The 17,273-nt window shown below is 37.7% G+C and overlaps 1 protein-coding gene across 1 annotated transcript in view; it reads left to right on the top strand.

Annotated features, from left to right (window-relative positions):
- Window positions 1–17,273, top strand: part of DCC (DCC netrin 1 receptor) — a 1,209,032-nt gene that overhangs the window by 819,108 nt on the left and 372,651 nt on the right. The window contains exon 9 of the mRNA XM_047769428.1: window positions 13,499–13,653. Coding sequence (XP_047625384.1) covers window positions 13,499–13,653 — 155 coding nt within the window. The remainder of the gene's footprint in view (window positions 1–13,498; window positions 13,654–17,273) is intronic.

The following is a 17,273-nucleotide window of genomic DNA, read 5'->3' on the forward strand; positions in this document are numbered from 1 at the left end:
AAAATAAGTCTCAAAGGAAATGGTGTTAATAGTTAAAATAGCAATGGCTTGCTGTTTTGTATATGAAGCATTTACTTTCAAAGCTTCTCACGGTTTCCTGCTAATAAAAACATTTTTTCCTTTACTCATCTATTGATATATTTCTTACATTTCAGGCCCATGGATCAATCCTCCATACGCCCTTGGATAGTCATTCCTGTAGTCACACCATGGTCCTTGTCAACACTAATCACTGAAACCTCTCCATGATCTCAGTTTCAAACATTTTACTTTCATCTCACCCTCTAGACTCTTATTTTCCCATCTTCCACTGAAGACTCTGATTACAGCAAACCTTGATTCCACAGGGACCTGCAATTCATTGATTCCATGACATTTAGATTGTTTCTCATCATTTATGTTTTCCTTCACTTATTACGTCGCTAAAATCCCCTGGCCAATTATTATGAACACTGATGTTTTGCTTGTTACTCTCTCGTTTAATATTAATTTCTTGGCAAAACTCAACTCAATAAATATAATGTTCTATCTTCACTTAAACTGTTGTACCTGAATATAACTGGAAAAAAACACTTCGCTATTCTGTGTAGTCTTTAAATCCATAACTACGCTCCTGAAGTTACCTCTTCATGGTGCTGGAGGTTATATGACACATAGTAGTCAGCCTCTCTCATGCACAATCCTGAAGCAATTTCATGACTTTTCATCTCTTCTCAAATCTCCAACACCTTCCCTCTTTCCACATTCTTAATTGACACTGCTTCTAATATTTCCTGCAAAATAATAGCCATCAGAATGGAATTTATACAAGCCTCCATATCTTATTTACCTACCAAGGTGGGTTTTTAAGCATATAATCTGCATTTACTCAAGTTTCTATAAGAGAACCACCCATGCTCTTAACAGGGCCAAACATTCACTTATTGACTAGAGCCCATACTTTCTAGGAAGCAAAAGAACAAAGCTTCAGCCAGACTTTTTCTCTTCTCCTCAGTTTTTTCCCACCCTGATGTATTATTGTCATCGGCCTACAAGCATATACTTATATTTTATATTTTCCATCTCAACAAATTATTCTTCACTCCCATTTCTTCTTCCTCTACCACATCATTCTGTTCCCTGTTAGACACCTTGAGTTGTCTAACTTCATTCCATTACCTTACCTCATATCCCAGTCAGGATTCTGTCCCTGGTATTTCACTGGCACCGTTCTTATCAAGGTTCATCATGTAACCTCCATGTGGCCAAACCAAGTAGTCAATTCCTGGTCCTCTCATGACTTGGATAGTAGTAAATATAGTCACATTTGATCATGTCCACTTTCATGAAGCTCATTCTTCCCTTGAGTTCTGTTATACACACTCTTGGTTTTCCTCCAGTCCCTCTGACCACTCATTTTTAAGATCTTTAACTTTCTACTCCCTGACCTAGGAATATTGAATTGTCCTTGGACTCCGGCTTTGGAGATTTCATTTCATCCAGTTTGTGACTTTATATTTTGTCAATATGTAGATGTCTTCCAAACGTGCATCTCTGGTCCTGACATCTTACCTATAATTTTGAATCACATATCCAAATTTCTGCTTGACTTCTCATGAGCATCTAAAACTTATAAACAAAACCAAATACCTATTTTCCTTCAACCTCAACCTCTTCCAATGCTTTTTCATTCCAGGGGTCCCTCCATCTCACTGAAGTCTGCATATTTCTCATTACTCAGGCCAACATCCTTGGAGTAATTGTTAAGTTCTCTCTTTTTCTCACACCCAGTATCCAATCCATCATCAAGTCTTGGCAGTACTGTCAAAATATATCCTGAATTCTTAAGAGGATGTGATACCTGATATTTGCCACAAAATAATACTGGAAGACCAGCTTTTGTAATTTATTTTGAGCTGAGTGATGGGAATAAAGTAATTCCTCACCTTATTCTGTCTAATTTTGTACTGCTCAAAAAATTTCATGATGAGAAAGTAGTCAATAAATAAATGAAAATAAAACATAGACTGAATCCCACCACTTCTTACCTCCTTTTACTACCACCAAGTCTCATCTGAACCACTACAACCACCTCTCAAGTCTATTCTCATCATAGTACCTGGACTTAACCTTTCAAAACACACCTTAGGTTGCATCATTTCTCTGCTTTGAAACCCTCTAATGACTTCCTATCTCATTCAGAGAAAACTCAGAAATCCTTGCTGACCTGGCCCCTTGTCACCTCCAGCTTCATCACTGACTACGTTCACTATTTTCTGATTTGCTCTCTCCTCTGCAGTCATAATGGCTTCCATGTATTTCCTATATGTACTCCAAATCCTTCTCCCTCAAGTCTTTTGTACTTATTCTTCAGGCTGCCTAGAATGCTTCTCCTTGCAGAGATCCACCTGGATCATTCTTGGCATTTCATGAAGTCTTGGCAGAAATAATACCTTCTCTTGAAGGTCTTACCTGACCCCTGGCCTTTCCTATATCCTTTTTTAATATTCATCTTTCTTTATTCCTTTATTACCTTTCCCTTCCTGTTTCCTGAATCCTTTCTCACCACCAGAACATAAGCATTCTGTGAGCAAGTATGTTTTTGTTGCCTCCATTCACCTAGCGCCTAGAGCAATACCTAACCCATAATGAATACTCACAAAATAGTTGTTGAATGGAAGCTTTGGAATGTCAGTCATTGTGTGAAATTCTTTATGGTCCTCCAGGTCAGAGGTCATCAGTTTCTCCCTTGTTCTCCCCTTTCACTTTGATCACATCATTCTTTTAGCATTTGCCAGCTTTTACCTGGCTTTGTGTGTGAGCATGAATATGTTTCTCTCCTCAGTGATTGAGATGAGATCTTATTAATGATTCCATATCCAAGTGTCTCGTATCTTGACTTCTGTAGGCATTTACTGATTGGAACTAATGTGATAAAGGTGGCAGAGACAGATGTGGTATTTTTAATAGATTTTTTTTTCCTCAACCAATCAAACAAATTGCATTACTGAGGAAGATGCAAAGGCTGACAGCGATTCAATAAAAAACTTTTTAATTGAGAAAAAAAGTTGATTTTGAAATTTGATTCCAATATCCTGATTCATTTTCTGTTTTCTGGCTCTCAGCTAGAGCAAATATATGCCATATGTCTCTGAGCGGTTAGCTGTGATGCTTGTTTGCTCATATAGGTTTATTTAGCCCCTTAACACAATAGCTTTTTAAAAAGGTGGTGGATTGAACATTTGCCTTGGATTTGCAATGGCTTTGTCAGGCAAATTACTCCAGCTCAGATTATCATTAATCTGTCTGACTGGTTAATGGTGTCAGTAATGCAAGTGCCAAAGTTAACATTTCTTATTCAGCCCCTCCAGGGCTTTTATTCCATAAGTCAAGAGGGCAGCATAAATTCTAGAACCTGAAAGCCAGAATTCACAGAAACACAATTGCTTTGCAGATACTCAGCTGTCTCTTCCTAGTACCTAAAAATTGTTAGGATTGAAAGTGATCTTCAGAATCATAATCCAGCTTCCTGCTACTTAAACATCTAGAGGCTGATGCTCAGGGAAGGGGTAAATTGCACATCTAAGGCCACAGAGTCAGCATCCATAATGAAAGCAGGCATTTGTTGAGTACTTACTGTGCCTGACACCAGGCTAAGCGTCTTACATAAATTATCTCATTTCATCCTTACACACAACATTGTCCAGATGAGGTTTAAGGAAGTTTGCACCTCTGGTATACAGTTAGTTGAACTGTAGAACCAGGATTGAATGCAGGCCTGACTCCAAAGCAGGTGTTTTCAGTCTCTACACCAGTTTGTTCCCAGTGATTAGTGGATTAGTCTGACAGAGAATCAAGCTTTCTTGATGTTGTCAGAATTATGACATGGGTTTCTTCTATAGTCTTCATTCTGAAAATTTTCTAACTTTTGGAAAAGCGGGTTTGTATCATTTACTTGCTATATATAAAATACAGTAGCAAATTTATGGGTCAATAGAACTTCATACCTTCCATTCAGTATGCTAAAATTATGTTTGGAGTGTGACTCAGTGTGGTCACAAGGCTCTGTGGCTATGGAATTGAACTACCTGAGCTTCAATCTTGGCTCAGAATTTTATTAGCTCTGCGGCCTAGGACCAAATACCAGTGCCTTTTTCCCTCATGTGGAGTAATAATAGTCCCTGATGTATAGGTTGATGAGTATTACATTAAGAAAAGGTGCCTAAAACACTTGCTTATTAACTGGTATACTGAAAGCACTCTTTTTTTGTTGTTGTTATTCAGTGCCATGTGCTAACTACTGTGTAGGTTGGAAGTACAAATCAATGAAATACAGGTATTTCCCAAATCACCTTTAGAGAGGACTTTGACTCTCATAAACATTAGCCCATTTGATCTTCTGATGAGGTAGGTATGATAATCTCTATTTTACAAATGAGCCTGCCTAGCTCAATTCAGGAGGACTACAATGCATTGCCTAAGAGGCTGCACAATAATAAATATTAGAAGCAGGATTTAAATGTAGGCTTCCTCTGCAGGTTTGACTATACCACACAAAGTAAAAGACATTTCCTAAAAGAGGTACATATAAAGTACCACGGGAGTTCAGATGAGAGAATTAAAACACTTTCATAATCATCATTCAATTTAATCCTCACAATAACCCTGTGAGGTAGGGAGATAAGGGAATGGTATCTTCTTTTCGCAAATGAAGCAGGAAGAGCTCCAAGATAGCACCTGACTTGCTCAAGGTCACACGCCTATTTTGTGGCTGAACAAAGACCAGATGGGGGCTTCCAACTCCCACACAATATGCTTTACCTGGCTTTATGCTGCCTCCAGAAACCTCTGCTCACTGCTCAGGATTAGAGACCAGCTTTTCATGATTGATACAGAAGATTCACTTTAGAATTCACTGTGCATTACATTTGCAACCTGGTGTTTACATATTCTTTCCCTGCTCCTCAGAGTTGAGGACCATGTAGCTGATCAAGTTTGTTGTGAAGGGGATATACTGTGATGGAAAGAGAACAATGCTCAGAATCCAATGCACCACTTTCTGGCCCTGGCTTAAAGCTTGGCAGAGTCAGTGTTACCAAAACTCAGCCTCTGTCCATGAGTGCCAAATAGAAACTCAGAGTCAGAGTTTTGAGTGAAAGAGAAAATGATAGCTTTTATTGCTTTGACAGCCAAAGGGAGCCACAGCAGCATAAAGCCTTAAAGACCACTTCCTCCCTTGGGAGAGGTTAAGAAGTGGTCTTATAGTTTGGGAGTAGAAAATGGGGCCAAAGCTAAGGATCAGGGTAGATGAAAGCCTTCACAGTTCTTCACAGTTGGTATTTCGTGGCCCCAGGACTAAATGCCTTAAACTGAATTTCTGATCTTTATTCTCAAACCTAGATCTTTCTATCATCCTAATTTTAGCAAATTGTCTCAGCATTTATCCCTTTAAATATGCTGAAACCTAGGAACTATCCTTGAACATCCCCTTTGTATCATCATTAATGCCCAATTCTTCACATTGTCTTCTCCATTTTTCTTCCTAAATATTTCTAGATTCTGTCTCTACTGCTCCATCTTCACTGACACACCCTTAGTCTGGCCCACTCAGGATTGGTTCTGGTGGCCCTCTACTCTTGTTTTCATTTGTGGTGGGTTTAGTTCTACAGAAGAACTCAAAGATATTTTTATGTATATTCCTTGAAGAGGAACCAGGACCCTGCCCCATGGCTAGTACAGACTTTTCTTGACTTTTCCTCTTGTCTCTGTATCTTTACCCTTCCCTGATTAGCAAATGTTTGGACCTGCCCTTAGTAACTCAGGGAAGGTCATGGAGGCTGAAGCTTATTCCCTAAAAACAAGAAATGGGGTTTCCACCCCACAACCCCAGCACGTGATGTTCATTGTACAACTATAAATGTAATAAATTCATTGAGTAATAAAAAAAGTAAAAAAAATAAATAAAAAAAAACAAGAAATGGGGGATGTAGAAAGGCTTGTGCCCAGGAGCCCCACAGGGCCCTCTTTGGTTTCATCAGCCCTCCTTTCACACTACTTCTCTGCAAAATGTAAAACCCTGTCTTTTCTACTTCAAAGTGGTCATTGAATGAGAGACAATGGATTTAATTTTTATCATGGCCTTGATGCATAATGAAATATAAAACATGCCATCTACAGATGTCACATATAAATATATAAGGCCCATAAATATATAAATATATATAATATATATATTTATAAAAATATGTAAATATATATATTGACCCATCATGCACTTGTGAGTTGACAATGTGTCCAGAACTGTGTTGGAATAATGGAGAAGGGAACAGTCTCCATGGAAACAGTGTAGTCATATTTAATAGGTGGGCCAGACTAAGGATGTGTCAGTGAAGATGGAGCAGTGGAGACAGTCTAGAAATATTTAGGAAGAAAAATGGAGAAGACAATGTGAAGAATTGGGCATTAATGGTGATACAAAGAGGGTGTTCAAGAATAGTTCCTAGGTTTCAGCATATTTAAAGGGATAAATGCTGAGACAATTTGCTAAAATCAGGATGATGGAAAGATCTAGGTTTGAGAATAAAGATCAGAAATTCAATTTAAGACATGTTGTATTTGACACACCTTTCAACAAAGGCCTTGAAAAATAGGAATCTGGAGCTCAGTGGAAAAGTTTTGGTTAGAGATATATGTCAAGTCTATATCAGGAAATTGTGAAGTTGTAGATAATAATAGCAGGTTGAGAAAGATAAGATGGGCTATCCTTAAAACAATAGAGGAGTTCCCATAGTGGCTTAGTGGGTTAAGAACCTGACAAGTCTCTGTGAGGATGCGGGTTCAATCCCTGGCCTCAGTCAGTGGGTTAAGGATCCAGCATTGCTGCAAGCTGTGCTTTACGTTGCATATGAGGCTCAAATTATAGTCTTGTTGTTGCTGTGGCTATGGCATAGGCCTGCAGATGCAGTTCTGCTCTGATTCATCCCCTAGCCTGGGACCTTCCATATGCCACAGGTGTGGCCCTAAAAAGAAAAATAAATAAATAAAAACAGTAGAATGAGGAGAGGGGCCACAGTCGAATCATGTTTATTTTAGGAGCATTAGCTGAAAGTAAACTAAATAATTTAAAACAAAACTTTTTATTTTTCGATGAAAAGATACCCTTTTATTTACTGTTGCTGTAGTTTTTTGTTATGTAACTAGTCTTTTGGATGTACCCTAGATGCTGAAACATAGATTATGTTAAGGCAAAAATTTTAAAAGCCTGTTTCTCAGACTGCTCTTTCCAAAAAAAAAAAGAAAAAGAAAAAAAATTCAATTAAAAACAATTTTTAACCAAAATTTAGTGGGAATTTCTCTTATCAAGAAAATGATCTCCATGATGATGTTTTGTTCCTCATGATGTTTTGTCTTGGACTAATTCACTTCTGAATCTACTTTCCCATCAAAGTAACACTAATTCCAAAGTCTGCAGTTCTGGGGTAAGAAAGGGTATGGCATTCTGGTGGTTGTTGCTGCTGTTACTTTGAGCCTTATTTTAGTAGACAGCCTACTCCAGCTTTGAAATCTTCTCATTATTGCACTCTTCTTGCTTTCACTAAAGAAATCAAAATGAAAGTGGTGTGGATCAAAGGATGTTAAAAATATTTCCCTTAAAAATATTATAGTTCCTACTTACAAAGGAACATTCATAGAACTCTTCCTTCTTGAAGCGACTAATTAGGTAGTTGTTATATCCAGACAGGGTTTGTTGCTCACCTCACAGCTGTGATTAAATGTTAACACCCTGCTGTACTTAGGCAAGAAGATATGTGTTTACTTAACAGGTATGCTGGAGACATGTTAGAAAAGATCCACTAAGAGTATCGTCTTAATCTTTAAACTCTGTTTACTTCTGAAATGTAAATACAGAAGTGCTGAATTCAGCACACACGCACACACACACAGGTGATTTTCTGTACCTAATTAAGAATATTATATATAAAAGATTTCTTAGATTAGGTCTCACTTTTTTCAAATAATGAAAAGGAAATCCAGGAATGTGAATGGCAGCTGAAGGCTACTCAAGTAAGTTGGGATGGAATCTGGACAGAATCCAGCTCTCTAAGCATTTCTGAGCTCACACTCTGTGGAGATATTGTACAATTATCCTATTAAAAATTATTGCATTTATTCATGCATTCATTTAAAAATTGTGAGCACCAGCAACATAGCCGTTCTTTATATTCAATAAGAATAGATTCTGTGTGTCAATAAAATATGAATGGGATGTGACTTCTAAAATAATTCACCATTGAGTCAAAGAGACAGGAATGTCTGTCAACACAATGTGATACAAGCTGCAGTTGATGTGTAAATCAAGAGCAATGAAATCACAAAGGCGAGAGTACTATACATTTTTCGAATTAGAGGACAGGGTGGTAGGAAAGCTCCAGCTGGGAGATTTCATTTGAACTGGAATTGAAAAATGAATGAGCTTTGGTCATATCAAGAAGGAGCTGAGTCAGGAGAAAGCAACTCCAAGATTACTGAAATAAAACAAAAGAAAACTGATGAAAAGCAGAATGACAAAGGCAGAGTTCGTTTGGGATGAATAGGGTATTGTGAAGCAAAGCGACCCACTGCAGATGAGTGAGGAAAAGTTTGGGCTACATGTTGAAGGTCTTTGAATCTTGTCCCAAGGAGTGGAGATTGTATTAACCATAGAATGGCATCCAGCCTGATGTTTTGGTTACATTAACAGATAATGTATGTTAGGATTATCTGTGTGGACAGAAGACAAAACTGTGAAGACCAATGATAAAGAACTAGGAAAAGCTATTTTAATGCAACACATTGTAAGTAAGAACCAGAACAGGGGCCACTTCCAGGCACAGCAGAATATAACCTAATCAGAGTTAAGTCTCAATGCATATCAAAGGATATCAGTGTTTAAGAAGAATTTTAGACAAAGTCTGATCTGAGAGTGGCAGCACTGGGTCAAAATGTATGCTTTTAGAACATAGTAGTTCTTTTCTAAGAAACCTCAACCAAGTAAGCCAAAGCACCGAGAACCAGAATTTACATGAAAGAGATGCTTTTTATTGAGGAATTCTTCTTGGTCTCCATGTAAAAGTCAATGAGCGCAAGTCAGCCGGCAGAAAGAGATAGAATTTGTATATTTATACTCTATGTGGATTTACAAATGAATGAATTTGTAGCGAATGGATTCTAGAAAGCACAGGTGATTTAGTCCCTTTACTTCATCAATTCTATCTTGAACTTGCCTGAACCATCTCAGAGTCAAGGGGAAAAGAAGTGGAATAATGAAGCTTTGACAATACATCAGCCATTAGAGATCAGACTCTGAGCTCTGTGGATTTTAAGGGTAATTACATCCTCAGAGTCATAGGAGAGAATTTTGTGGAGACGCAGTTCTGGGCCTTGGCTGCTTTCCCAGGAGTGGTTGGTGAGGTGACGGGCAGGACACCCCAACACAGTAATTAGGCAAACTCCTAACTTCTACTCTTTTCTCTTCTTCAGAACCTAGTGTGCTTATCTGCCCATTTATGGAGGAGCAGGACTAGAGTGAGCAGAGAAAATCCTAATTACTAACTGCCTAAAGATAGAGATTATGGAGCATTTACCTGTCTGTGGCTGGCACTCTAAGGTGAAACCAGATAAACAAGAGTAACAACCTGCCCTTCCAAATTCAGATTTTACTTACTTGTTGGGAAGTGATTTTCGATGGTTTGTTTTCAGCTATTAAAGAACAAAAGACATGATCAAAGTCCACCTGTAAATCTTTGTAACTGAACAAATCTGTGAAGGGTGACATGGCTATAAATGCCATTTTCTTAGAATGCATTTGTATCATGTTTGATGTCACCTCAGTAGGACCCAGGGACACATCAGAGCAACCTGGCAACAAAGCCCAGAGCCGAGGGTGGGCATCAGACATCACAAGGCTGCCCATCTATGCCATGGAACTAAAGGAATACCCATCCCTGCTTTGTTGTTTCAGCAAAGCACCTTCCCTTTTAAAAAGATTACCCTTTTCATTATTGAGGCTTGTTCAATGCCTCTAGTTAGGACTACTCTTTTGATTTAACTTACTTCTATAAACTAATCTGACAGAAAAATATCAATATTTATGTGTTTTTCTTCATGATTATGCTTCTTATTTATTTCTCCCTTCAGATTGTGGAAAAGCTCTCTTCTTGAACCCTAGAGCACTTATTTCCCATGAGGCTATGGTGGTATTTTTGTTATAACAATAGAAATAATGGCAGTAGTATCTGCCATATATGGAAGAAAATAATGGCAGTAGTATCTGCCATATACAGAAGACTCCATGGGCACCAGGCCTCAGGCCTCATGCCTCTTGCTTTATGTAGTTTATGTACAGGATTTCATTTAATTTTCTGGACTCTATAAAGTAAATGTATTTATAACACCAATTAACACTTGAGAAATCTGTGGCTCAGAGAAGTTAATGAGAAAGCCAATCCAGCAACACAGATTTAAAAATCCTTTATCCACTTCATTGTCTATATAGCATTTTGATGAGATCTCACTTTGATAGAACAAGCAGATTTTCTGAAATTGGCATATAAAGTGAAAATGGCACATAATGATTAATTGTTGTTTAAAACCACTAAGAACCAACATTGAAGAAACTTAGTGGTAAATCCAAGGCAATACTAGCTTCCCGTTAGAGGAGGGGCTGAGATCACTCTCATGGAAGTATTATCTAAAGATGTTGTGTTCATACTTTAGGTAATATGCAGGAAGATTCAATTGTCTATATCAAGGAATAGATATAATATCGGTAATTGGAGTATTTTTTGGCAGCTGCTAGAGATTATAGAACCTAAAACTCCCTTCCTTGTAGTAAAACTCAGCATCCCCTTTTAATAGATGAGTGATGTTTCTATTATATAATCTTAAGCATTGCTATCTGGGCATGCCCACATGTCCTGGCCTCTTTTTCCTTTGAAGAAAGCTTTTTCAAGAGGTTATGCCAACATGTTCTAGAGCACATCTATCTCATCTAAATTATTTAGTAGTTATAGAGTAAAACCAATTATGAAAGCTATTCTTTGTAGATAACGCAAAACGTTTGGTATGCAAATTTGACCTTCAATGACAGGTATGTTGCTTGAATGTCTAGAAAGGTATCATGAAATGACTTAAAACAGATGCTAGTTACACTCATCGTCACAGTGGTTTCTGAACATCTCATGACCCTTCTTCCCCTTTAGGAGCTCATGTCTTCTACCCAAGTGCCCATGAACCAAATAGGCCCCTTCTTTTCCTCTAATGTTGAATGATATAAATACTGGATTGAGAGGATGAAGCCCCAGATTTCACTCTTAACTGTGGTACTTACTAACCATGCATCCTTTGAAAATTTTTTTTTCTCTAAATCTCACTTTTGCATCTATAAAATAATGATAATAAAACTACCCTATCTGTATAAAAAGAGAGGCAATGCATATAAAAGTTCTTCTGGTTAAAGAAAATAAAATGCAAAAATTTCTACATCCACAAGGCATATAGTTGAATTACAAGGGTTTTCTTTTACAAAGCAATGCATTGGTCTAAGTAATCTTAGTTTAATAGAACACATCATTGTGATGTGTGGTACATGAATGCTCCATCCTATCTGATATTTATTGCCCTTACTTACTACAGGTTACCATCTGAATCCCAGATCCCTCCCTTGCTATAAGTCATAATTCAGCCTTGCAGCCAATTAAATGCAGCATTCATAAAGGAACACCTAAATCTTAGTCTCTATCTAGATTCACACAGAGTGCTCTATTTTTGTGTTGGTTTGTTTGTTCCTTGTGGTAAAATATACATTTTTAAGTGTAGATTTCCATGGCATTCAGTGCATTTGCCTTGTGGCACAACTATTACCACCCTCTACCTCCAGAATTTTTCATCTTCCACACCTAAAACTCAGTACTCAGTAGATACCACCATCCCATTCCTCCCTCCATCTGGCCCCTGGTAATCATCCAGGGGGCATATTTAAATTATGAGCCATCATGACTAAGATAATGCTAACTGCTATAATAAATAATCCCTCAAATGTATAGTTGCTCAAATCTATTCGACTCTATAAAGTAGGAAAAAGATGTTCCTCATTGAGAGTTAGTTCTTCTCCCAGGTCTCCTCCAGAATTCTTGCAAAATTTTGATTCCTTCATCCTCAGTATATGGTGTCCAAGGTTACCATGCTTGCCTGCCTCCAGTTTACAGAGGAAGAAAGAGAACATGAGTGAAACCACATGTGTAGCTTTTCTAGGCCAGGTCTGGAGTCAGCACATGTTGTGTACACTCAAACTCATTGGTTTGAACCCATCACCTGGCCTCATCTAGGCTGGGGGGTGGAGGTGTGGCTGGGAGATACAATCTAATGCATGAAGAAGAAGAGGAGAGCTTGAGGAGGAGCCAGCCAGTCTCAGTTATTATTAGTCAAATTAAGGGCATGTAGATGCCCAGGAATCACATTTAGAATTTAGAACTTTGTTTTTACTTTCCTCTTTGGAAGTTTAATTTGCCATGGCAGAAAAATAGGTTTTCTTTGAAATATCTCCCCCCCCACAAAATAAAAATCAAATAGTGAAATTAAAATGAACATAGAATTCCACTGTGATATTATGTGGAAATAGAAAACTTAAGAAAGAGTTGAGTGGCTTAGAAGGAACTTCTCTTTCACATTGAATTATATGAGGCCAATGTGTGTATAAATGTCTAGAATCATGTGTATCCTTAAAGCAGACTTGAGGAGTTCCTGTTTCTTTTATGTCAGCATCCATATCCAGAGGGTTTGTCTTCTCTTAATATGGATTGTAAATCTCACCATGATCAACAGATTCATTTGTTTGGACCCACCAAGGAACTGTTCATTGGTAAATGAATTGGACATATGCAGATGAAGGAAAGGCAAATAGACATGGTATTGTGCTTTCTCCTCACATAGGAGGGAATCTACTCCTTGTCACTAATGGCACTTAAAGTCACCACAGAGCCTCAAGCTCTCTACATGTTGACACTTAGCATCTGCCTTATCCTTTCCTACAATGAAAGGAAATGCATAAAGCTATGTGTTGGCAATATTGACAAAGAGCAACTCCTGAAATAGTTGAAACCTTAATTTCTGTCATTAGCTGGATGTTTATGAAATGCATCTTTCTGTCTGCTTCCCTGAGGTTTCTTCTCCTTTTGCTAGCTCTTTGTCATGAGTTTTGAACTAAATTTGAAAGCATCAAGGGCATAGACTTTAGTATGTGAGTTTCATGGGAATGGCATGAACTTGAACCTCTGAGAAATCCTGCAACCTTTATTGATAAGCCTTTTCAGTCAGTTCCTGTCCTATAGTAAGCCCCCAAGGACTTGATTTACATGTAGAGTCATCACAAAATGAAGATGCAACCTTTTGGTCCACCTGCCTGCTCTTGCTCCTTAAATACAGGTTGAGGCTAAAAGTCTTCATGTTGGAATAATCTTCCCCTGCAACTTTTCTTTCCCAGGGAACGAGCGCTGAATACATCCCAGCCTGGGTCCCTTCAGTTTACTGTGGGAAACCTGAAGCCAGAAGCCATGTACACCTTCCGAGTTGTGGCCTACAACGAGTGGGGGCCCGGGGAGAGCTCTCAACCCATCAAGGTGGCCACTCAGCCTGAGTGTGAGTATGAGACGGGTTAGGGCATGTTCAGAAAGGATTTATTTACTTTGGTGGTATTCTTGAATCCTTTCTTAGCAATTCAGTGAGGTGACAAAGTGGAAGGAAGATGTGTAAGCAGTATATGGAACTGAGGGTTTTTCAAGGTAAGATAACTTTGTAACAAGATGGCCTCTTCACTTGGGCCATGTCTCCCTAACGGCAAATTAACAAAGATCACAAGGCCTAATTCATCCACACTGTTACGTATTTACTTCCTAGTAACGAATTGACTCTACCTGCCTGTACTTCATCATCAACTTTGGGTTTCAGCCCCCTGCATTGATTTTCCAGATTTCCCAAGTTGGTCTACGATAACTATAACATTAAAGGAAAGGAAAAATGGCACAGGACTTCCAAATAGAGTTATGAAACAACTTACACTATGTCCTCAAGAAGCTTCCCAGAGGGAACCTAGATCCAAGAAATGTAAAGCCATAAAACACGTTCATTTTCAGAAGATCCGAATTCTATGGAGTATCTGAATTCTTCACTTCCTTATCCCCCCATTATCCCTGGAATTGTTTTAGTGTACGTTCCTGGGCTGACTGGCTATGATTATGACATTTACAATAAAAATCCTACTTAGACTGCCTTGCTTCAAAGTCTGAGAGCAACTTTTTTTCTTCTGTCAGTAGCATTATATCTAAGTGTCCAGCTTAAAAATCAATTTACACATTTCTTTTAATTCACATTTTTTAAAAATTCCAAACTTCCTAAGCCAAGGGACAAGAATGCCTTTTCCATTTTGATACTGACTACCAATGAGGCCTCATTTCATAAGAAAGTAATGATAAAACATTTTTAGTATAATTAATGAAAAAAATCATCTGTGATTATTGGTATTATACATATGGCTTTACCTTTATAAAGCAAAGACAGTGACATAATTCAACTTACAAGTATGTTTAACGAACTTCTAGTATGTTCCTAATCCTGTTTCATGCTATCTTAGGCACATTAAGAAAGCATATGTGTGTAATGAAGTAACAGCACTTAAGGATCTCAGAAGCTTCTTGAGGAAGCAAATATTTTAAATATGCAGCAATAAAAAAAAACACCTAATGTAAGGAAATTTGTAAGAATTTGTAAATAAAATAGTAAAAATCTGAATCACCTATTTGCTTATGAGCCTAACCTGTGATGGCCAAGACATATTATCTAGGTAAGTTTTTATGCCTAAATCATATTGGATCAACCTCCTCAAATAACTGCTTTATTCCAAAGACAGTTGCTCTTGTCCTTTGTTAATTGTCCATTCTTACTTATTCAGAAAGCTGTCTGAGAATTTGTGCAAAAGACCTTACTAGGCACTGGTCTCTGTAAGCATTTACTTTACTTAAAAGTTAGCATAAATGATGATAAGGCACAAAACAAAACTAAATGCCTAACTAGATATGTTATGGCTTATAGGTATTGTTGTCTCATATAAGTTATCTTTTTTGCAGAAAATGAAAGTGGATAATCTTTCTGTTTTAGAAACATGGAAGTGTCTTGAATTTTTTTCATTTAGGGCAACGATAGTGGCATTAGAATGGCTAACCATATTTTGGCCTTTAAGAGCAGCATTGCTTTATTAAATCCCTCTCTTCTTACCACTGTATGGAGGAAGAATTATTTCCTTTGCAGGCCATTGTTTGTTTGCAGGGTGAGCTGATTCTGTTTCATTGAGTACTGTCATTGGATAATTAATCTCTTACTGAGTAGATAGGTAGCTAGGAGCAGTCCAGCCTAGATAAACAGTGCGTTTAGAATATCTTTTACATGTGCAAAACAGCCAACTGCTTCAATTCATTTAGATTAAGAGTACTGTGTAGCTCACTGGCTGTCTTTATTACAGACATTAGGATAAATAAATTATGCTATCATGACTAATAGGTACGGCATGTGTATTTTATCTTCTGTTGTTAACGCAAAATGCCATTCTGGCAATTTAAAAATATTTCTAGGCTAGGGAACACTTTATCATCTCCAAGCCTGCTCAGTAATACACCAGTTTCTGAGTAAGGTGGAATATTTTAGAGATCCTGTGCTTCATTTCCTCCCCTCCCTTCCCCCTCTCCTCCCCCTCCCCCTCCCCTTCCCCTTGTTCCCTTCCTCGCCCTTAATTTTCCTCCTCTCTCTTTCTCTCCATTCTCTCTGGACTTCTTATAAGCCCATCTCTCTGTGTTTTTAGAGGGAGTTCAAAGGCTGATTTTATTATTTCATTAGAATTTCAGAATTTAGAGGGGGACGTTTTCATCATTTTTCTCTTCTTGACAGAATGTTCTTATCTTTTGAAAATGGGTCTGGTCTGGGTACGCATTTACTTGCTCATTTTATCACTATTTTTCCAAATATGATGTAGTAATTTTACATGAAAATGACATAGCTTTTATACAAATTGAATTTCAAGTTTTCCATATTATTTTAAAATATCAACTCTATTATGAAAACTGTATTCTCAGGGAATAAACACTGATGGAAAATATGTCTGAAATATAAATCAACCAGCAACTGTTTCTGAAAGTGCATACATTCTGCAGTAATCATTTAAAGAGATCAACAGCCCGAGATCTAGTTTATGAAATAATCACTCAGAATACAAAGGGTTGATTTATGGGAAGGTTTGTGTCTCCTGATTATATCTTCCTTTTGCTAAACCCTTCCTCCTTCCCCCAGCCTTTATGGTGTATAATTTCTCCACCGTATTATCAGCCAGGTTTAAGTCCCTGCCTGTTTAAGACTCGTCTAATCTTTTCATACCACATGTGGAGAATTTTGAATTATTACTTGGGGTCCTTTAAGATGCTGTTAAAGCAGTTTAGTCGTGAAGGATGTTAAAATGGACCACATGCTGGCTGGAGGCTTGAGTTAGAATGGCGAGCCTATTTATGAGACCACAACCCAATTATCCACAAAACCCTTTTATTAAGAGTTGTAAGTAATATTCTTAGTCCATTATATTCTTTACATTGAAAAGATGATTGAAAGCAACCCCCAAATCAAGTGACTTTAGAATATATGATCTAGAGCAATAGATGTATTTGCTTTTATCTTCCTTCCTTCTATTCTTTTTTTTTTTACTTTTTATTTTTATTAAAGTATAGTTGATTTACAGTGTTGTGCCAACTTCTACTGTACAGTATAGTGACCCAATCATACATGTATGTAGACATTCTTTTTCTCATACTATCTTCCATCGTGTTCTATCCCAAGAGATTGTATATAGTTCCCTGTGCTGTTCAGTAGGACCTCATTGCTTGTCCATTTTAAATGCAATAATTTGTACCTATTGGCCCCAAACTTCTCATCTATCCCACTCCCTCCAATCACCCCCTTGGCAACCACAAGTCTGTTTTCTATGTCTGTGATGGATTTTTTTTTTTAATTCTAATAAGGCTCAACTTGTGTGGCTGTAATGGGGGATGGGGGGTGGGGAGACTGAAAACCTCTGAAAGCTATGTCTCCAAACATGACTACCTGTATCCTAGGACAAGTTTCATAATCCTTGAGACCTCATTTTCCTCAGTTATAAAATCAGAGATATGATATACTCTTCCTCCTCCCAGGTTGTAAAGATGGAACATGATAACATTTGAGAG

The sequence above is a fragment of the Phacochoerus africanus genome, chromosome 2 (assembly GCF_016906955.1).
Source record: "Phacochoerus africanus isolate WHEZ1 chromosome 2, ROS_Pafr_v1, whole genome shotgun sequence".
NCBI lineage: Eukaryota > Metazoa > Chordata > Mammalia > Artiodactyla > Suidae > Phacochoerus > Phacochoerus africanus.